Source organism: Phasianus colchicus, chromosome 1, assembly GCF_987193195.1.
Source record: "Phasianus colchicus chromosome 1, bPhaCol1.hap1.1, whole genome shotgun sequence".
In the NCBI taxonomy this organism is placed as follows: Eukaryota; Metazoa; Chordata; class Aves; order Galliformes; family Phasianidae; genus Phasianus; species Phasianus colchicus.
Genome location: NC_143436.1, coordinates 113,669,979 through 113,692,222, shown reverse-complemented (window position 1 = coordinate 113,692,222; position 22,244 = coordinate 113,669,979). Strand labels below are relative to the sequence as shown.

Below are 22,244 nucleotides of genomic sequence, written 5' to 3'. Positions count from 1 at the left end.
AGTGCTGACCCAGCCCTGGCTCGCTCTGCTTGTTCAGACGTGTTTGAGTGTTTCTGAGAAGTTATATTTATGCTGGCAGGCTGCACGGCAGTCAGGTGGTGTCTATCCACGTGGCTCTGCTTTTCTGCAAGGCTGGATCGAGTTTCTTTTCCTGCAGCTGGCACAGAGCTGTCAGACAAGTATGATGTTGACATAAACACTGTGCCAGCTAATTTGACAGAAATGAGCTGGCATGACCTGGAACCTTGCAGATGGGGTTACATTAAGGGCCGTGGGAGTGCCTCACCACCCATGGCTTGGGAGCAAGCAGTGGCTCAGATGTAGCTGAAATCCCAGCAGAATGAGGCTTTTCTTGCACCAAGCACCTCATACAAGATGGAGAGTGTGGGTGACACTCACCTCTCACCCCACCTCTTTGCTGGAGAGCATGTGGACTGGCACCGGACTTTGTTTCTTGTTCATCATTTGTTGCTGCTTGGCACTGATTGAGGGCATCATTATCCTGTGTGCCTCTTAAGGTAAAGGAAACTTCCTTCTCTCCCACCATTTTGGCTTTTGTTTTCCACTTGGCCAGGATTTGCCAAGGCACAGGCATCTCAGAGTGCACTCTAGCAGGAGCTGCATTAATCCCCCGCTCTCCCTCTCTTGTGTCCAAAGGAGAGGGAAATGCAGCCGATGCAATTACCAGCTCATTAACCAAATCCCATCACAACCGGTCACTCTGCACATTCTTGGTGATTTAATTCCCCCATTTAATTAATTCCTCCCCTAGACATGATTAGCTCACATTAGAGACTAATTACCAGTTAATTTTCAATTTGATAGTAAGTGCTCTTCCAGGCTCTGGCTAAGCTTCCTTGGTCAGCTGGATTTGCTCAGAAGCAGCCACTTATGATCTGGATTCCTGCTGACCTTGCTGTCTCCTACACCACATGCAGGCTGACTGCAGCCCCACCATGATGGCAGTGCCTGCTGATGCTGTAGAATCCTGAGGGCACTGACCCTTCCCATCACTGCTAGGCTCTTCTCACCTGCCCAGGAGCGGCCTAAGGGATGTGAGAACCCAAACTGGAAAATATTTACAGTGCACAGCTTTGACTTTCTGCCCCTCTGGTGCCCAAAGCCTGTGGGCTTTGATTTTTTTTAATCTGCTTGTGTGTTTGTCAGGGGCCTGGGGATGTGCATGCAGCCAAGGGCTGGCTGCAAGGGCTCTTGGTGTATGGGGAGCTTTTCTTGTGATCTGCTCTCTGCTCCCAAGACTTCTGCATTTTATCCACAGGATAATTCAGTGCAAAATGCAGAAGCTGAACAGGAAGCAGAAGGCAGTGCTTCCTCCCCACCTCTCCTCCCGGATGTGTTTGCAAAACTGCTTTCTCAGTGTGCTTCTGCCACGTGGAGGCCTCCTGGCCTCATTTGTGAACTGCACAGCACAGTGTCATTGTTTGGACAGGAGGGGGTGACAGTCCTCTTCTGATCCACACCAGCATGCAGCATCTGCTGTCAGGCCACTCCTTCATGGGCTGTGTGTGTGTTTGCCTCCCCCCACACAGCAAAAAGCAAAACCTCACATCTGCTACCAGCCAGGCAAGCTCACACAAACCCCTACAACTATTCCCAGGAAAGCAACCCGAACTCTGATGGGCAGCCTGGCCCTGCAGTTTGCTCTGGAACACTCTGGGTAGCTTGGGGCGTAATGCCCGGATGGCACAGGTTGAACTAGGCCCCAAAAGCTGTCAGCTGGGGCCTCAGGCAAGGCTCTGTAGGCATAGGCTGACCCTGCTGTGCCTTGCACAGCGGGCAGGAGCTAGGGGATGCCTCAGCCCTTCAGATAGAGGCCTGCAGGCAGCTTGATAGATTTCCTTCCCCACTTTCCTATCCCACACCCATGAGCCCATTGCTCTGACAGCACTGTGTGCAGAGTGCTGTTCCCAGATGCACCCAGGCAGCTGCTGGCAGTGCTCACTGGGTAGCAAGAAGGGTGAGAATGTGTTTTGGGTGCCCTGCAGGGTGAAGGGATGTGTGGCTGGAGCTGTGCACTGCAGACATGCCAGAGGTGAGCAAGAAAGGTATGCTGCCACTTGCCAAATGGTCAGGGGGATAAATCATGAGCTTAGGAGATGTGTGGGAACATAAGAGATTGATTAAATGGCTTTCCTAGATGTGTGATGTGAGGCGGTCCGAGGTGACGAGCCAGGACAAGGAGCATATTCCCCTTAGAATCATAGAATCATTTGAGTTGGAAGGTACCTTTAAAGGCCATCTAATTCAACTCTCCTGCAATGAACAGGGAAACCTACAGCTACATCAGATTGCTCAGAGCCCTGTCCAGCCTGACCTTGGATGTCTCCATGGATGGGCCATTCACTACCTCTCTGGGCAGTATGTGCCAGTGCCTCATCTGGAAAAAATGTTCTTCCTTATTTCCAATCTAAATCTCCCCTTTTTTAGTTTGAAACCACTTCCCCTTGTCCTGTCACAACAGATCCCGCAAACATGTCTGTCCCCTACTGTTTACTCCACCCATCTGTGCCATACAAACTGAGGCAAGAGGAAAGTGGCTTTTGGTGGCCTTTGGCTGTCCTTCAATCTGTCATTCTTCTTTTTGGGCACTGTGGGGCGTCAGGGTGAAGGTAGGCACAGCCCTGTGTTAGAAACAGTGCCACTTCCCCATCGCACACCTGCACATGCTGAACATGCATTCCCAACACAGCTTCTTGGAGGAGAAGTGTGAAAGCTCTGCTGAAATCGAAAGGGAGCCATAGTAAGAAATTCTGGGTAGAACCAAATTTTTTTATTTTTATTTCTATTTTTTTTTTCAGAGCTGACATGTCTTGCAGAGACCCAATGTGATTTATTTTTATTGCTACATGTTTAGCCCTCTTTCAACTTTCCTACAGCTCAGCTTGAGCACTGTTGAGTTGTTGAGGTTGCAGAGTAACCTCGACCTTCCCCTGCCTTGTACGTGTGGTGTTTACCTCATTTGTTTTCTGCTTCCCACCATACACACACAGCATATGTTCTCTGTTATAACTCAAACCAGGCATGGTAACTCAAGCAACTTGTTGCAACACACTTGTTGCTAAAGCACAGCTGTTGCTAGCACAGCTTCTCCCCACTCTTATCAGGATCAAGCAAACTCGATGCAATGTGCACAGCCTCAGTGGGTAGCTCAGTACAACCTAGAAAGGGTGAAGTGATTGACAAGCTGCAGCTTTGCTGCTGTTGAGCTCATAGGAGTTGGGCTGTCTTTTTGCCAGTTGCTATGCTGGAGACCTGGCACTGATCTCATCCAAGAGTGCAGCACTCATTGCGTGGGCATTGCTTTCTTTGTCACTGTTGGCTTGGTGTCTCAGAAAAAGCTGTTGTGTTTCTTCTTACATTTGGGCACATTTGGGTTGCCCGAGTTTGTTTGTCCCTTGCACAGGGCCGATGCTTCCTCTGTGCAGGCTTCCTCCTGCTTGGCCCCTTTGCTAGGAGGGATGGAAGGCATGTGCATGGCTGCTTGTGTTGAAACCTGTTAGATGGAGGGAGGGTTCAGCCACAACAAACAGCCTTTAATAGGCTCTCCTGCTGTGTTTTCAGCCAAGTCGTTAATGTGGACTTGATTATTCAATGAATGAATGCATTTCCATTTTGATTATGCACTTGGAAAAGTACATTAAGTTCATTTAACAAATCTTCCAGATCATCTGTAAGAAAAAAATGCTCTAAACCTTCTGATCATTATGTTATTGAAGTATCTATTCTGTGCAAGGAGGAGAAGGTGGCACTGCTCCTGTCCCACCGGTGGGGGATGTGAATGACCAGGAGGCAAATAACCTGTCTGGCGAGGCCTGGCAGTGCTGTTGGCTTGAACAACCTATGACGTGCCATGGGTTTGCTGTAGAGAGGCTGTTTCAAAAGACATTTGCATGGCTGTGGAAGCAACTCTATTTACTGACTCATCAGCTGTGAGGGAACTGTGCCGCATTTCCATCAGATGATGAGGAACTGAAAGTAGCCATTGCCAGCAGCCCATGGAAAGCGAAGTGCGAGGAGGTAAGCAGGACAAAGCAGCTCCAGGCTTGTTACACTGGACAGAAGTGACCCCATGTCTGCTGGTGGGACGCACGAACAGCAGCTGCTTGAAGGCAGAAGTGAGAGCAGGGGGAAAGACGAGGTGGCTCAGCCCCAGTTCAGGTTTCACCAGCAGCCATTTGTCCCCAAAGTTAAACCTAGAGTGTGTTGTTCCCTTTCAGATGCTGGCTCTGCACTTTCAGGTTTCTGCTTCTGCTGCAAGGTTTGGCCATGGTGCAGGACTGGGTTCTCAGACCCAGGTCTGAGAGCTGGTGCTCACCCTCACCTGCTCCCCTTGCTCTTTCACCGGCTTTACTTCTTGGCTCTCCTGGTGCAGCAGAAAGATAGGAAAATCTGTTGTTCTGGCAGCATCCAGGATTTTCTCGGACCTGCTGGCGCATGGCTGGGCTGATGTTTCTCAGAGCTTGTGTAACTTCAGTGGGAGGCAGCCTCATATGCAGATGAGGAGATCGTCCCTGTTAAGACCAGCCCAGAAGTGAAAAAGAATTATTTCTCACCTAGATCAGTTTTTCTATCACAGCCCATGCCTGGGCAGCATGCACTGCTGATGTGGGAATGCAAGCAGGTGTGCAAGGACCTGCAGTGTGGAAGCCATGGTGAATGTGAAGCCTTGTAATAGGCAGTGCTTTGGTCTGTAATGCTCTTCCAGGGAGATTCCAGGGCTTAGAGGGTGCTGTGTGCAGTGAAGTGTGGACATCAGCAGGGGCTGCTGGAGGGAAGTAGGGGCCAGAAAGCCCACCCAATGCTAAGCATCTGCAGCACTTCCAGCCTCGAGCACTCATCAGCCTTGAGTCACACTGACAAATGTCAAGGCATGGTTCAAAGCCTGAGTTATTTTTTTTTCTTTAAAAAAAAAAAAATAAAACCAAACACAAGTTTCTTTTATCTGCCACTCAGAATTTCTGCTTTTCTACATAAGAGGACTGAAACTTCTCCCCACGGAACCACTTTCTCACGTTGCCATCTCATTTCAGCCCCAGGGGTGATCAGAACATGAAGATGGAGTTGCGGGGGCTGGCAGAAGGGCTCAGTGTTCCTGCAGCCTTCTCTCCGAGGTGCCTGCAGAGCGAAGCTCCCCAGCCAGCTGGCTGCCCACAGATGGGTATTTCTGAGAAAAGGTGACCTCAGTGCCCCCCAACAGCCTCCCCACTGCGCCTGTGCTGAGGCACCTTCTCAGCGCTGTGGTTGAGGGGGGACCACAGGCAGACTCATGCGGGTGGATAGCACAGAGCTGAGCCCTGCTGGAGGCAGCTTCAGCAGCACTGCCATCGGGGTTGGGGCTGCTGACATCGCAACATCCTGCCTCCTTCGCCCCGAAATGTGGCTGCTGGAGTGTAGCTTTCCCGCTGCATAGAGCATAAATTCATCAGGGATTCCATTTCCTAAGGGGAAAAAAAAAAAAAAAAAGCAGCAGAATAATTCACTTAGAAATAAAGCGTAGAGCCATTTTCCCTCTGACACGGTGAGTGCAATTACCTGAGGCATGGAGGGCTGAGATAACTCAGCTCACTCAGCTCCCTCTCTCCACAGAGACCATCATCATTCTGTCAGAAAAGGCTTTAAAAAGCAATTCACATCCTGAATGCAGTCTCCACATGCTGGACCCTTGTGATTTCCTCGCAGCAGCTGCAGCATCATGAGCAAAACTGTCTTTTAGACAGTGCAAGTGCTCATTATTTTGAGGGCCATACTTACCACACAAACTCCCTGTGTTTGCAGTCCCTTTTCCCAGAGCTGCTGTCATCTCCTCATCCTTTGGGAGCTAAGCTTATTGGCATCCTATTTGGAAAGCTCAATTAACTGCAGCCTTAAGCCTGTGCTTGTCCCCAAATATAATCATGTTTAGGCTGCACCCTCTGCCCCCACCTCCTCAGCCATTATCTAATGGGCTGCGAAGTAATGGCTTTTGATAATGCTGTTTGAATGGCAGCAGTTCAGTTCTGGGCTTAATTTTTTTATGGTGGGTTGGCAGGGGGAGAAAGCACTGGTTTAGATTGCCTGCAATCCCTGTTCTGCTTTTGGAGCTTTAGGGGACGGACGAGTTCTTCCATCTCCGCTAATCTCCCTCTGATATTGAGGATTTTCCTGCCATTAAATGATAGCTTGTGAGAAAAAAAAATGCCAAATTCCCAGAGGCAGAATGCAGCTAATGGCATCCTTGTGAGCAGGAGGGAGAGCACAGCCACTGCCCAGCCAGGTAAGCTATGTCTGTAGGTGCTTTCTGTTGGGAATCATAGCTTTGGCTGCTCGGTGTGATGCCAGCATCTGTTGCCTGGGGAGGTGGCCAGTCCCTGACCATTGGTGATCTCTTCCCACCTCAGCTAGGAGCACACTGTCAGCACAGCTGGAGAGAAGGAAAACCTGCAGGGTTGGCTGAGAAGGTGGATGGTGGAAGAAAGGCACCCGGCAGGGACGTGTGGAGTGCTGGGGACCGTCAGAAGCCGTATGCAAGAGTACCCTCTTCCTCAATCTTCTTTGTAAATATAGACTTGGCAATGGGAAAATGATGCAGGCAAACAAGAGGGTGAAACCTCTCTCTGCTCTTCCTGTGTGCTTTTAGATCCCCAAGTTTGCTTGCCAGACCTGAAATGCCACTAGCGAATAATCAAGGTAATGTTTGTCATCATTTTAAATGGTGAGTAGCTCTCTTATTCTGCATTACCCAGTAGTGGGTTGAACGGATTGTTCTGTAGGTTAGATATGGAATTATTGCAAGCACTGCTTCTTCACCCTTCTAAAATCTCTGGCAAACGCTTTTTTGATCTCTCATTCTTTCAAATTATGGTGTTATTTAAAAGAGCGGAAGAGATCATTCCTGGGTGGAATTTTTCTATTCCTTAATCTCACTAATATTTGTTACCTTAATGCTGAATTCCACCCTTTTTAAAAAAAAACAAAAACACACACACATCTTATCTGCACACTGTGTCAATGAGTTGGAGGCATCACCAGCTGCCGCTCTGTCTGACAGTGTTAAAAGCAAATAGCATCCATTGTGGGGAGGGGGAAGGACTAAGGGTGGCAAGGTGGGATGTTTCATGCTGTGTTGGTCAGAGGAGATCTGACTGTCAGGTGAGACTGCTTTCCTGTGCTTGCAGGAGGGGGGATTTGGGAACACCTCCTTTGCATGAGAAAAAGAGAGAATGCAACAAAGGTGCTGAGGGGCTCCTCTGAACTCCTGTTGCCTGGGGGATGTTTTCCAGTTGGCTGCTCCTCAAACATTTGCTTTCCATGTACTGCACAGAGCAAGTTACACTTGTAGATCTTAGATGTGTGCTGTGAAATGCCACTAGCAGAAGACACAGATTTGGCTCTAAAAAAATTGTGCCTAAGGAGAACATGCTGGAAAATGGGTTGGATGCAGACATCTCCTTTATCAAGAGATTAGAGAGCATGCAGGGAGAGGAAGGAGAGAATTTTGCTCATTTCTACTCAGCACACGGTGCACACAGCTGCTGGGGGAGGTTTGCTCCAAAGGCCATAGATGGGATCAAGGTAGGAGTAGATGTAGCTGAATGCTGAGCTTGCTTGGGATAGCCTCACATATGGGGCAATCTATGCACATATGTCCCCCTGGATGTCATTGTGAGCCCGTGCGAGGCTCTTGTTCCAGCAACAGTACTTCCATTAGCTGTTTCCAGACAGCCACCTGCAGCCAAACATTTGGGAACAGGCAAATCCTTAATCTGTCTGAACCTCAGTTTATGTAACAGCATCAAAGAAACAACATATGCCCCTGTTTGCACACAGTGTTGAGGAATGGTGAAGAGGGAAGCAAAAGACACAGCCCCTGTGCAAAACAGAGCCAACCGAGGCCACTGCCTTGTCCCCAGTCTTGTCTCTAGGATCCTTGTTCATTACCTACCCAGTACCCCGCTAGTCAGTAGAAGGGTTTAGGAAAAAAAGGAGAAGAGAATATGAAGAAATGTCAGACTGCATAAAATCCTTCCCACCTCTCCAAGTCCTTCCCTGTTTCTTCTTGAGTGTCCCTGTTTTGCTAATTCTCCAGTCAGCATAGCGTGGCCAGGCTTGGTGGGACCTGATTCCAACAGAAGCCAGAGCTAAAGTCCTTCTGGGATGCGCCCTCCATTTACCTCAATCTGCCTTCCAGCCCAGTGACCAAGGGACAGTTTGGGCTGACGTGGGTGGGGAGGCTACTGGGTTGGTGTCAATGGGCACCTGCTCCTAGTTGAAGAAACTTCAGACACTGCAAACTACCAGATACAATACTATGTGTGTTGCATTCCAAAAGGATGAAGGGCAGAGCAATTGTTGCTCACTCTGCCATTTGGTCTGTGCAGTAAAGCCTTGAGTGCTGTGAAAATAACAAATGGATGCTTGCCGAAGGTGATCCTTCCTTGCACATCATCTCACAAGTCTCTCTTAATAAGGAACACAGCTTAATAAGGAACAAAGTGTAGTGAGGAATCCAGCTGTAGTGGGCCATTACTGTACTACATGGCAGCAGGAAGAGGTGGTTCAGCTCCCTCAGACAGTGAGACAGAGCATGGGGAGAAGCCCCTTTCTTGCCCTTTGGCCCCTGGGACTCACCAGGCATGCAGCAGCACTCACGTGGTCCCTACAATGCTGTTAATAAAGGTGGTTAATAGAAAAGATTATATAATTTCCTGTGGAAAAATGTATGAAAGGATTTTGCTTTTGTGACAGGCAATGAACAGCAGCAGAAAAACCACTGTTTGGGTGAGAAGCAGGTAAGGGGTGTCTTTGAAAGAGGTTACAAAGTCAGATCTGTAGTATTCACTTCCTGCTCTCTAACGAGTTCATTACTTAGTCATTTTCCTGCTAGGAGTTTCTTTCCACAAAAAGTTCCAGTGTGTGCTGGCTGATGTCTCTTGTTCCCTTCGTTCTTCTCTGATTTGTCCCCAACAGCTTTCACCTTCTTGGACATCCACCTGCTTGGGACTAACTTGACAAGAAACCACACATCACTCAGGTGGTAGACTGATAAAATGACTGGAAGTGCTTCCTCCCACCAAACCCATGACACTATGGCGACTGTCTTGAGAATTGGCAAAACTGTAATGTCACACTGAATGACATGGTCTAGAGCTGTCACAAGCATGGGCTGATGGTTGGACTAGATGATCTCAGTGGTCTTTCCAACATTAATGATTCTATGAATCTGTGATCCCATGAATGGTACAGAGTATCTCATTTGTGGGGAGAGCACTAAGAAAGCATCTGAACAATATTCCTGAGTCTGGCCTTCCTCGTGTCTGTCTAATGGAACACAGCAGCACCCTTAGCAGGTGATAACTTCCCTTGAAGTGCTGCAGCAGCTCACAGCTTTGGAGGAGAAATGTAAGATTGAATAAAAATGAAAGATGCAAAAAGCATGAACACTGACTTGCCGCAGGCCGCTAACTGATCTCCCCTGCCTACTTCTGGAAAAGAATCATAAAATCACAAATTTTGGAAGAGATCTCCAAGATCATCCAATCCAACCATTTGTTCGCCCATCACCAATATTCCCCACTAAACCATGTCCCTCAGTACAACATATGAATGTTTCTTGAACACTTCCAAGGCTGATAAATCCATCACCACCCTGGGCAGCCTGTTCCAGCACCTGACCGTTCTTTTGGAAAAGTAGTACTTCCTAATGTCCAACCTGGATCTCCCCTGATGCAACTTGAGGCCATTCTCTCTTGTCCTGTCTCTAGTTACATGGGAGAAGAGGTCGACCTTCATCTCCTTTCAAATGCTTGTAGAGAGCGATAAGGTCTCTCTTGAGCCTCCTCTTCTCCAATGGAAGATGGAACAATCCCAGTTCCCTCAACTGCTCCCCGTAAGACCCCTCTTGTGCTTAAGACCCCTCTTGTGTTCAGACCCCTCACAGCTTCATTGCCAGAGCTTCAATGTCTTTCTTGCAGTGAAGGGCCCAAAACTGAACACAATATTCAAGGTGTGGCCTCACCAGAGCTGAGTGCAGAAAGATGATCACTTCCCTGCACCTGCTGGCAACGCTATTTCTGATAAAGCCAGGCTGCCATTGGCCTTCTTGGCCACCTGGGCACACTGCTGGCTCAGCTGAACATTGAACAGTACCCCCAGGTCTGTTTCCTCTACACAATCTTCCATCCACTCTGCCTCAGAGCTGTAGAGTTTGCCTGAGGTTGTTGTGGCCAAAGTGCAGGACCCAGCACTTGGCCTTGTTGAACTTCATCCCATTGGCCTCAGTCCAGTGATCCAGCCTGTCCAGATCAACAGCATACACTGACTGCCCTCCTCTGTTCTCCACCCAGAAATACTGCAGCCCCACAATTGCTGTCTTTCAAAACATTTTTGCAGGCTCCTGTGGCCAAGCCTTGTCCCCACCAGTTTGCAATCATGGGAATGCTGAGAAATCAGGGTGTTGGAGGGTACTCTCTGGGTCCATCTGGCCCAGCCATCATTCCAGCAGTGACATCCGGATCAGAGTGGCCAGGATGCCATCCATGTGGCTTCTGAGGATCTCGATAGAGGAGGCTCCACAGCCTCTCTGGGCAACCTGCTCCAATCAAGCTGGATGATTTCTCCTCTCAGGGAAAGAAATTCCACAGAAAGGATGCAGTAAGGAACTAACACTTTCCCAGAGAGTCTATAAACACCAGCAGACTTCTAGGAATTGTTCACAAGGGCTTCTTAGCACAGGCATACAAATACTGTGTGACAATTAGCCTGCCTAGAAGGGAGCAGAGGCAGCATAATATTTCTTCTTGTGTCATAACTAATATGTTTGCTAATGTCTCTTGTTTTTCTCTTCTCACATCTTCATGGGGTCGGCACATTCCTTGCTGTCAGTGATCCTTTGGGTGCCCCATGTCCACGCGGTGTGGGCCTGTGTGCGGTCCTGCCCTGCCAACTGTGTGTGCACCCAGGAACGGAGCTGCTCTGTCCTCTGTGACCGTGCTGGCCTGGGGCAGATCCCCAGTGAATTCCCCTGCGAAGCCTCCTCTATTAACTTGGACAAAAACAGCATTAAGTTCCTCTCTGAGAGGGCCTTCGGTACTTTGCCTTCCCTTAAATCCCTGTCCCTCAACCACAACAATATCTCCTTCATCACTCCGGGGGCTTTCAAAGGGCTGCCCAGCCTGACAGAGCTGAAGATGGCCCACAACGAGTACATCCGCTACCTGCACACACGGACATTCACTGCTCTCAGGCGGCTGGTCAAATTGGACCTGGCGGACTGCAACCTCTTCAATATCCCAGACAGGATCTTCATTGAGCTGCCCTCTCTGCAGGAGCTTTTCTGCTTCCAGAACAACTTCCGAAGGATCCCAGGTGCCATTAGGGGTATGGAGAATCTGACCCATGTCTACCTGGAGAGAAACAGGATCGAAGCGGTAGCCTACAACTCCCTGCAGGGGCTGACCAAGCTAAAATACCTGAATCTGCAAGACAACAGGATAAACGTTGTTCATGAGCGAGCTTTTCAGGGCTGCCGAAAGATGGAGTACCTGTACCTGAATGACAATTTGATCAGCGAGCTTCCAGAAAATTCCTTTGATGGCCTGAGGTGCCTGAAAATGCTCAACCTAGGGGGGAATTTCCTCAGGAATGTTTCCAACACTTGGTTCAGGGACCTGGTGGAGCTGGAGGTCCTCTATCTGGACCGCAACAGGATCAACTACATTGAGGAGGGGGCTTTCGAGAACCTCACCAGCCTGGTCTCCTTGCACTTGAACAGCAACAACCTGACGACCCTGCCCTTCTCTGTCTTCCAGCCTGTGTACTTCCTGGGACGGCTGTACCTCTTCCGCAACCCCTGGGAGTGTGACTGCCGCATTGAATGGCTGAAGGAGTGGATGGAGAACTACAGACTTGTCAGGGACATTCCCTGTGCCTCCCCGTCCTCTGTAGCTGGGATTGACCTAATGGATGTGCTCTATGATAGATCACCAGAAGGTTACTGTCTTGACCCCGTGGAGCTAAATGTCACATCTGACAGTCCGACTCCTAGCAGCGAGCCTTTCTCTACCACAGAGAGCAAGTTCAACAGCCTTATTTCTAAACTCTTGCTTCAGATGGGCCTTCCTGAAGAGGTGGCAAACACTACTGAAGTCTTCAGTAACGCTACACAACTGGATGGACTCACTGATGGGGTTACTTCTGGCACAAGGGAAGACAGCAGCAAAGCCATCTCCTTCTCTTTCCACCTCTCAGCACTTCTTACAGTGGTTATTTTCCAGAGCAAGTAGTGCAAAGGCTGCCTGAAGCATGCGTCCTGCTGGAGCATTTAGTCTTTGTTCCTTCCTTGCACTGCCCAGGGTTGCTACAAAACTTTGCTGGCCCTTTTAAACAGGAGGATGGTACTTGGGGAGGGTCTGGGGTGAGCATGGCGTTTTGGGTGTGATGTCAGATAAGGATTTTGTTCTTCTTCTCCCTGCTATCCTGAGACATCTGCAGGAAAAACAGAGACACACATTTTTGTCAAAAATCTTCTCCAAGGAAAAGCTTTCAACACAACAGTTCACTCCTCAATGTCTGTTTCAAATGCTCGATTCATTTTTCAATGAATATATTGTTTCAAGGAATATGCTGTTTTTATTTATAGGTTATTTCATGTCCTGATAGCAGGAGTGGAATATGGCAATGACAAATGTAGACAGGCTGTACTGTTTTGTATTTCTATCAGTCATTAATATTTATCACACAATACTTAACATACATAACTTATCATATTGTGGTATACATGTTCATATAAAATGATAGGACACATATAATCCCTTATTAGTACTAAAATGTCACAAAATCAGAATAAAAATGGAAATACATTTAAACTACCCTTTCTAACATTTCCTTAAACCTTTGTTTTCTCCACCCTTGCTTTTTCACAAACAATTCAGTGCAAACATGGACTTCAGAGATCATAGAATCACAGAATGGTTTGGGCTGGAAAGGACCTCAAAGCCCAACCACCCCAACCCCTGTTGTGGGCAGGGCTGACCCCACCAGCTCTGGCTGCCCAGGATCCCATCCAACCTGGCCTTGAGATGTTGAAGATATCCATGGTCTGGCAGACCTGGGCACATCCATTTCTGACACACAACTGTTTTTGTTCAGCTGCAGAAAGCAAGGAGGGTCAGTGCTGCTGTATGGTAGGACAGGGATCCTGTGGATATAATGGAACCCAAGATTTGTAGATGAGAGCCTGGTGTGAGGTGGCACATCCATTAGTTCCCCATCCCCTGCCGCTTCCTCGTATCACACTCCAATGGCCACTCAAACACAGAAGCAAAGGACAGGACAACTAGAGATAGACTTTGGCCTTTGAACGGTATTGGGTGACATGGAAGTTTCATGCAAGAAACTTCTTCCAAAACGGCTCAGTGCTTAGAATCATAGCATCATAGAGTATCCCGAGTTGGAAGGGACATGTAAGGATCACTGAATCCATAAGGAGCATCTGCAGATACCTTGGGCCAGGTCTTTGCCACCGGCCAGCCCAGAGCAGCTGTGACCAGGAGCTTATCCCTTGGTTTCAAACAGTGCCCTTAGCTGAGCACGCTGGGGGAACAACCCACAAAGTGTCCCACAGACCTTGTAGCAAACTGTCTTGACACGAACTCACACAAAGTAACTGTGTACTCCTAATCTGCCACAGCAGCTGCTTCCTGAAATGGAAGCTCCTTTTTTTCCCCCCATCTGAGTATGCCCATACATTTTGTCACCAAAAAGGCTTCATGTTCCTCGGGGTTGCCTTGTTTGGTGTGCAGAGCTCTGTCCAAAAAGATTTGCTGCTTTGTAATTAGCACCAGGGATTTCTAAGAGCAGTCAATACCAGGCAATCCCTGTCAGGATGGCCCTTCAGCTATCTGTAGTTAGACCACAGCTTTTTGCCTCAGTGAAGAAAGATGGCAGATGGTATGATAAATGCCTGTTTGACCTGTTCCATGAACTAAATGCAATGAGTTTGGATTTCCAGGCTATTTATGAATCCATTAATCTTCTTAAACGCTAAATTCATCTCTGTATTATGAAAGGCTGTTTTTCAAAACCAGTCCAGGCAAATGCTATAGAGGCGCATTATGTTAAGGATGCTTCTACAGAAGCAGTGCTTCATCCTGCCAGCAAAGGTTTGTCAATAGGTTTGACACAGATGGTGGCACACTGGGAACAAAAGGTCATGTTTCACTTCCTATAGGATGGATGTTCGATGAGTGAATTGTTTTATGACCCACGCTTTCATTTTCTCTGCTGAAATGCATTAGAGCTGAGGATTGTCTTACTGCGTAATTGAAAGAGTATGGCTTTCAAGTTAATTATTGCTTCAGATATGCTTCTTTATATGCAAGAATGGCAGATAGATTAGAGCTGAATGTGAAATGCCTGAAAATGGCAGAGATTCCTCTGTGAAGTAAAGGACTAGGAGACTGTCTGTGTTACACTGCAGCGTGACCACAGAATTATAGAATCAGAGGATCATAGAATCACCAAGTTTGGAAAAGACTTCCAAGATCTAGTCCAACTGTCCATCAATCACCAATATTCTTCACTCACCATGTCCCTCAGTACAACTTTTACACAGCTATGAACACTTATGGGGACCATGACTCAACCACCTCTGTTCCAAGGTCTCACCACTCTTTCAGAGAAGAACTTGTTCCTAATATCTAACCTGAACCTCCCTTGATGCCATTCCTTCTCATCCTATTTCTGATACCTGGAAGAAGAGGCTGACCCTCACCTTGCCGCAGCCTCCCTTCAGATGGTTGTAGAGAACAGTAAGGTCTCCCCCGAGCCTCTTCTCCAGACTGAACAATCCCAGCTCCCTAAGCTGCTCCCCATAAGACCTGTGCTACATACCCCTCACCACCTTTGTTGCCCTTCAGACTCTGGACATGCTTCAGGTTCTCCATGTCTTCCTTGTACTGAGGGGCACAAAACTGAACACAGCACTCAAAGTGTGGCATCACCAGAGTTGAATACAGGGGTGATCATCTCTCTGCTCCTGCTGGCCATACTATTTCTGATGCAAGACAGAATGCTGTTGGCCTTCTTGGCTCATGTTCAGCTGAGAGGCGACCAACACCCCCTTATCTTTTTACTCCACACAATCTTGCAGTCACTCCGCTTGGTCTTGTTGAACTTGGCCTCAGCCCAGCTATTCAGCCTGTCCAGGTCCCTTTGTAGGGCCTTCCTTTCCCCAGGCAGATTGACTCTTTCTCCCAACTTGGTGCCATCTGCAAACTTACTGAGGGTGCACCTCTAGCAGGTCATTATTAAAGATATTGAACAGGACAGGCCCCAATATCAACCCTTGGAGAACACCACACATAACCAGTTGCCAAATGGATTTAACTGCATTCAGCACCACTCTCTGGGCCTGGCCATCCAGCCAGTTCTTTACTCAGCAAAGAGTGTACTTGTCCAGGTCATGGGCTGCCAGCTTCTCCAGAACACTGTGGGAGACACCAGGTCTGGAGCTGTACAGTTCTGGGCCAGTGAATTTAGGCATGAATAATTTAGACATATTGTATATCCTGGAGTGCTTGCCCCAGGAAGCATCTCCCTGTGGGTCTGCAATTTAACTACAGCTGCCGAGAAAGTGCATGCTACATATACTGGCTTCCAGCTTCCCTGTAGTAATGGAATCAGCCCTTGCTCCCTCCAGCTCTGAAATCCTGCTTGTGCCTCAGAACCCTTGAGAGATCAGCAGTGTGCATTGCTAGCAGTATGGAATAGGTGGCAAGTGAGCCCTTTGGCTCCACCAGCAGAAGCCTGTGAGTCTGTGCACGACACTTCCCCTTCCTTCCCTCTCCTTCATCTTGTTCCATCCCCATAGCTCTCTGTGCTCAGCTTGAGCATTGCCTTTGGCCTGCACTTACCTGGAGCAGAAGCTACCCAGGTAGGACAGCAAAGTGTTTCCACTCAAATCCTGAGAGGACTTCCAGCATCATGAAGGCTTGAGTTGGACTCCCAAGGGCCTGGTTCATTGTGCCATGAGCCTTGTTTCTGAGGTCATAGCAAAGAGTTGGTTTCTCTGATTGTATGGGTAGATGCCAACCCATAACTGATTTTAAGTTATTTTCAAATTCTCGATTAGAAAACAAGATGAAGTAGGGATCTGCCTTTTGAATGAATACTTTGTCTTTTCTATTTCTTGATGGAAGGTTATTCAGAATGTTGTATTTGCTATTCTGCTTATCTCGTGGAGTCTTACCGTGTCTTTCTGCTTTGGCAAGAGATGTGAAGTCCAGGGCAAGAACGTAACCGTACAGGCACTGTAATGATAACTATTGCTAGAATGGCAGAAAATGCCCTCCAGCTCACACTGGAGCCTTGCTGCCAGTTTTGAAATGGGTGTTAAGTATTCAGTTAATTCTTTGCTTGATGACATCTTGCTATTAGCTCTTAAAACAATTAGATCTTGAACTTGGTGTTTTTCCTTGATAATTGTCATAAATTCAAGAGGAGCCAAATCAACTGAGATAAAGTGGCTTACTCTAGAAAACTGCTGTTCCTCCACTGCCATGTATGAAGCCTTGCAAGAAAGTAGCCTGCCATGGTCACTGCTGCCCTAGTGAGAACTTCATAGCACAGGGCTGGCTTGGGTAAGAAAAAAAAACACTTTTAGTCACATTAAACACAGCTTTTTAAATGCTCACTTTATTAGAGTCAAGATATGAGTTTGTTATACTAACACTAATAATATAAATCTCTCCTCTTTTCTTGCCTGCTGCCCAAATCTGATAGAGACCCATGGAGTTGATGAACTGAGATCTAGTGAGCGTAAATGCCAAAACCTCCAGAGGAGTTTTAAAAGAGCTTTATAGAAAATATCACCTATGGAACAAAGACAATGAATTAAGGAAAAAAAAAAAAAAAGCATCACAAGTAGTATTTTAAGGAAAAGCATGTTGTTAGTGTTTAAGCATAACAAAATAATCTCAACGTGTAAAAGTCAGGTAAAAGAAACCGTATCAAGGGACACTATGGAGCAGCCAACTATTGGACAAAGTCTTGTGTAAGTTTTAGATTTACATTGTGAAGAATCACCTGTGGGTGAGAACCTCAGCATACACAAAACCTGCCTCAGTGGGTCCTTCTTTTGGAACAAAACAGGTCTTCTAAACTGCAATCTCTAAAATAAAATGAGTACAAATATGGCAAATACCAGACACTTCTCAACACACTCGATCTTAACCAAAGCCTGATTTTGTTGACCCTGTGGTTAGCCTGTCTGATCTTGTACTCTGGTTAGTCTCAGCCTTGAATGCGAAAAGTTCATTACTTCTGCAGTTTTTCTCACTTTGACCTTCACCACATCCTTCAGTTTTTATTATACTTCCCTCTTAATTTCTCTCTCTTTTAAAGATTGATTTAAAGCCTTAATATAAAGCATAAAGCTTATATTCTCCACAAAGAATCCCAACCTAAAAACTTCCCATTCGTTTTACTGTACTTCTTCATCCCACACTTTACTTTGTGTGGACACCCCACTCATTTGCTTTGTGGATTAAGAGGGAATTTCATTTAGCACTCATTCAGTTTCTAAGAGCAGGACAGGGAGGGGTGAGTTGACCTGTGGCAGAGACCAGCTTAAGCGGTCTTTCTTCTGCACCTCACAAATCATCTCTTACCCTCCTGCAGTTGCTTGCTCCTCTCCGAAGCTTCTTTTGCTGGCACCTGTGTTAACCTGCTGCAATGGGGCTGTGCTTGAAGATGAGTTTCTGATTTGCATCAAGTGACTTACTCATGCCCCCGTGGGCTTGGTGAAAGGGTGCAGGAAGAGCTGTTCTTTTCTCTGTGGCACCCAAATAAATACACAGTTGCATATAAGAAACACTTCAGTGTTTCTGTAAATAGGCCCCACACTATAGTTAAAGACACAGTAAAAGGACTTCTATCATTAGTTCTATTTACTGCAGACAGGTTGTTTAAAAGATTACATTTCTGCAGCCCTCATCCCACAATTTCCTGGCACCATGAGCAGTCTCTGAGTTGGTTAAAGTACTCGGCTGCCCTAATTGAAAGGATAAGCAAGAAATGAGCACCCAGCCACTGCTAAGATCTGACTGTGTACTATGAAAATGACGACGGGGAATATCTGGCTTCTGCTGGAACAAGATCAAGCTTTTAAGCCATACCCAGTCTAATAAAAATTAGGAGGGCAGTCCTTCCCCAGCACACTGCACTGTGGTTGTGTGAGACCACGACATGAAGCAGTGGTTGTGTGGGGTCCCCTGGGATGTTCATCCTGACACAGCCCTGACCTGTCTCGCAGCCCAGAGACATCAGAGGTCTCAGGAGGGCTCTTGTTCATGCATCTCCTGGGTTAGTGCAGGCATTGCACAGCTGTGTGACAGCTGGGCAGGAACTGCTGCTTCTCACAACCTAATGTCTAATGCCCCTCCTGGGTGCTCACTGCAGGAGCTGGGTGGCTTGAGGGACAGTGGAAGCCAGGCGCTGAGGTACGGGAGGTGAGATACCAGAAGGCCAGCTGCATCCTGGGCTGCATCAAAGGAGGGGTGGCCAGCAGGGAGAGGGCGGGGATTGTCCACCTCTGCTCTGCTCGCATGAGGCTCCACTTGTAGTACTGCATCCCGATCTAAGGCCCCAGCATAAGGAAGACTTAGAGCTGTTGGAGCAGGTCCAGAGGAGGCCATGAAGATGATCAGAGGGCTGGAGCACTTCTACAAAGAAAGGCTGAGGGAGCTGAAGTTGTACAGCCTGGAGAAGGATCTGGGGAGACCTCAATGCTGTTTTCCGGTCCTTAAAAGGAGCTTATAAGCAGCAGGGAGACTGACTTCTTACACAGTCTGACAGTGATAGGACAAGGGGGAATGGTTTTAACTAAAAGAGGGGAGATTTAGGTTAGCTGCTAGGGGGAAATTCTTTACCCAGAGGGCGGTGAGGCACTGGCACAGCTGCCCAGAGAAGCTGTGGTGTCCCATCCCTGGAGGTGCTTAAGGCCAGGTTGGATGGGGCCCTGGGCAGCCTGAGCTGGTGGGGGGCAGCCCTGCCCACTGCTGGATTTGGGGTGGGTGGACTTTGAGGTCCTTTCCACCCCAAACCATTCTGTGATTCTATGATCTGCCAAGTGCTTGCTCCAGATCTGGATGGGTACTGGAAACTCTGCAGAACATGCCTGTAGCTGAAAGGATATGGACTGTGGGCAGGTAAAGCTTCTCCATACTCACAGGCACAGGAATACTGGGGAGGCAGATGGAGAGGCTGAGGGAGGCTCTGGCAGGGATGGAGGGGGCACCATCCTGTATTGTGTTGTATAATTATAAAAATATAAAAACATATAGAAAATTAAACTATTGAAAGATAACTTTATCGTATATTCTTATTACAGTACTGCAGTATAGACATATCGTACTGGTGCTGATGGTACAGCTAGAGCAAGCAGAATTCAACAGTTATGCTTAGAGAGGGGGATGGAGATTTCCCAGACTGACCTTCAAAACAAATTGTATTGACCAAATGCTCTGGACTAGATACATTTCCAAAACAATGTCAGGTTATGTTACATTTGTAAAGTCTTACAGCAGTAAAACCATTAATCTGTGCGTGACTTCACATGATTTTATGCTAAAGCATATGAAGCTTTACAAATGCAACATGTATTTTAAATGTTGAACTTAAGATTTCAATATAAAGTTTCAACAGGCTGGTGTTTATGGCAAAATCAACCAATGAAAACCACCAAGGTCTCAAGGGGACTCTGCGCTCAGACTTGTGGATTTTCCCAAAGCATTCCCCATAGAATGCAAACTTCCCTGTGCAGCAGCTACTGAGATTTGTCTGCCCTGGAGAAGGCCAGGCCCTCCTTCAGGAGACAACAGATATCAGTCACTGAGCTCTGATGCCTGAGCCCATTGGGTTTATCCCTATTTAGTCCATTCTGAGTAGCAACAAGAAACCTTTCCACATTTCTGGTTTCTATATGCAATCAAGATTAGAGTTTGTGTAACTTCTAGGTGGACAGACTCTGATTGCTGTCTGGATCACCCTCAGTGATCTCCCTTTTCTAAACTAATTGCTGTAATGACGAAAACCAGATAAAGACATGGAAAACATTCTAATGAAAACACAAGACTGGAATGAAAGTCAAAGCTTCTTGGAATTACTGGGAGTCCCTCCATTGCCTTTGATGGATAAATATCCCACTGATGGAGCACTCTAAATTACAGACAGGGGAAAAATACCGAGCTGAGTAACACACAGAAGAAATCAAAAGCTTTCTCCACTCTGCCTCTGGTCTTGCAGATTTAAAATCACAGATCATAAGCTGATAATATGGGCAGAGCAGAACCCTCTGATTCCAACAATGAAACCATTTGGAGGCAGACATGGGCAGAAGTAGTTGTTCAAGCTACTCCAAAAAACCAAGGCATTTTCCTGGGATCTCTCTCCTTTTCCTCTTGCAACATTCAGGAAAATACCATAATGGCTTTACTGAAACACTTGTTTTGGTAAGTGAAAAATACTTTAGGACAGTCATCATGACTAGCTAACTTGTGAGCTTTTGAGACAAATATGTTTTTTATGCATTATAGTGCTGATGTGTATGCATCTTTTTTTCTAATGTCAAATGAAGAGAAGTTTTGGAAATTTTCAATCAACAGAAAACAACACAGTGGAATTTATCTTCTTTTGCTTACTGGACAATATAAATCTTTTTGACAGAGCTGTTGTTTTTGTTACATCTACCCCAGTAAACACAAATGGGTGTAAGGCACAGTGAGGAGATGATTAGACATCTAAAACACTGAATTTAGTGAAAAGGGAGTGAGTTTAAAAAGGAATTAAAAAAACCCACAAACACAACACCTTAATTTCTGCCTATCTAGGATGGATTGTTTAGGATTCAGTTTTATGTGCTGCAAAACTACTGAAAACTGTAACATCTCCATTTTTTGATATAAAATATTCTACAAATTTACTAATCAAGCTCTCCCCACCTCCCTCTGGTTAATACGGAGATCAATCATCAAATTTTGTAATAAGGGTAGTAAGTATTACAAAGGTGAAGAATGTTAGGAAAATGCATTAAGTTTGTGAATGTGAAGCCACTCACTCCCTCCTTTCACTTACCCAGAGGTGAACTCCAGAATAACCCAGTTCTGGTGTCCTGCATCTACGGGAACTTCCTCCACACATTCAGTGGATTAGTGCAATAGTGATCTGGGCGCGGGTTGAGTTGTCCCTGCTCTATTAAAAGTTGGCTCATTCCTTGTTTCGTTGACTGTGACATTCAGCACAATCCACATACTGCCTCTGCTTTTCTCAAGGCTTGCTCCACTACCACAGCCATTTTGTGAAGAAGTGAAAGAAGTCTCCATCTGGACGGCTGGACGTGGAGGAAAACACTCATGTTTCAGCTTCTAGATGAATTATACTTCAAAGCAAACTGCTACCAGCTCAGTTAACTTCCACAACACAGGTACATGTTCAAGCCATGTATTAATGATAAGAACATAGAGATATGGCCAAATTTATTTTGCTTGTATCTAATATTCCCATACAATAGAATGCATGGATGTGCATATGCACACACTATTTTATTTTTCCTTTGAAAGGGTAAAACAACATGAGAAGCGATCGATTTCCTCACTGTCTAGACTATTACCTGAGGTCTCAGTTAAAGGAAACACATCTATCTCCCAGATAAGAACTAATTATTTATGTTTTCCAAATGATGACATTCTGAAATAATTTTCTTTGAGCTAAGAACAAGAAAGGAAGAAATACTGAATTCAGTTTGTACGTGAGCCTCCTGGCTCCAGTATCCAGTTACAAAACATCCAACCCCTCTGAACGCTGCTCAGGGTCTTACATCACACCTTCTGTTTGTCCTTTCAAAATCAAGCAGGTAACCTTGTTGGTGATGTTTCTGAAGTAAGTAGAGATCTTTTCACTCAGAACCTGGTAGTGCTGCATCTTTCTTGACCAAAATTAAATAAAAAGAAGGAAGAATAAAGTTTTATTAGTGAGATCAAAAATGCCCCTCTGATTTTCAACAGCTGCATGCTAGAGGCTGCATGGCAGTGACCAGGATCATCTAAATTAAGTTACCATTTCAATACAATAATCTTACCACTCTGAGACATCGAATAACCTAGTGGACTGTTACTGTGTCGATGGAAGCAGAGGTTAATGAACATTTATTGGACCAACTTAAGACCCTGACATCAAAGGCATCGGTCAGA

At 46.5% G+C, this 22,244-nt stretch overlaps 1 protein-coding gene across 3 annotated transcripts; it reads left to right on the top strand.

Annotated features, from left to right (window-relative positions):
- The first annotated feature begins 278 nt into the window (after positions 1–278).
- NYX (nyctalopin) lies at positions 279–12,830 on the top strand. Of its 3 annotated transcripts, none has more exons than XM_090123623.1 (4): positions 279–518; positions 6,399–6,520; positions 6,638–6,687; positions 10,882–12,830. In XM_090123623.1, the coding sequence occupies exons 3-4, from the start codon at positions 6,666–6,668 to the stop codon at positions 12,279–12,281; spliced, it is 1,422 nt and encodes a 473-aa protein (XP_089979749.1). In that variant the 5' UTR covers positions 279–518; positions 6,399–6,520; positions 6,638–6,665; the 3' UTR covers positions 12,282–12,830. The 3 variants fall into 3 exon arrangements, with proteins under 3 accessions (XP_089979749.1, XP_089979748.1, XP_031450418.2); XM_090123622.1 differs by having other exon boundaries at positions 279–6,274; XM_031594558.2 differs by lacking the exons at positions 279–518; positions 6,399–6,520 and having other exon boundaries at positions 6,633–6,712.
- Positions 12,831–22,244: the final 9,414 nt, after the last annotated feature.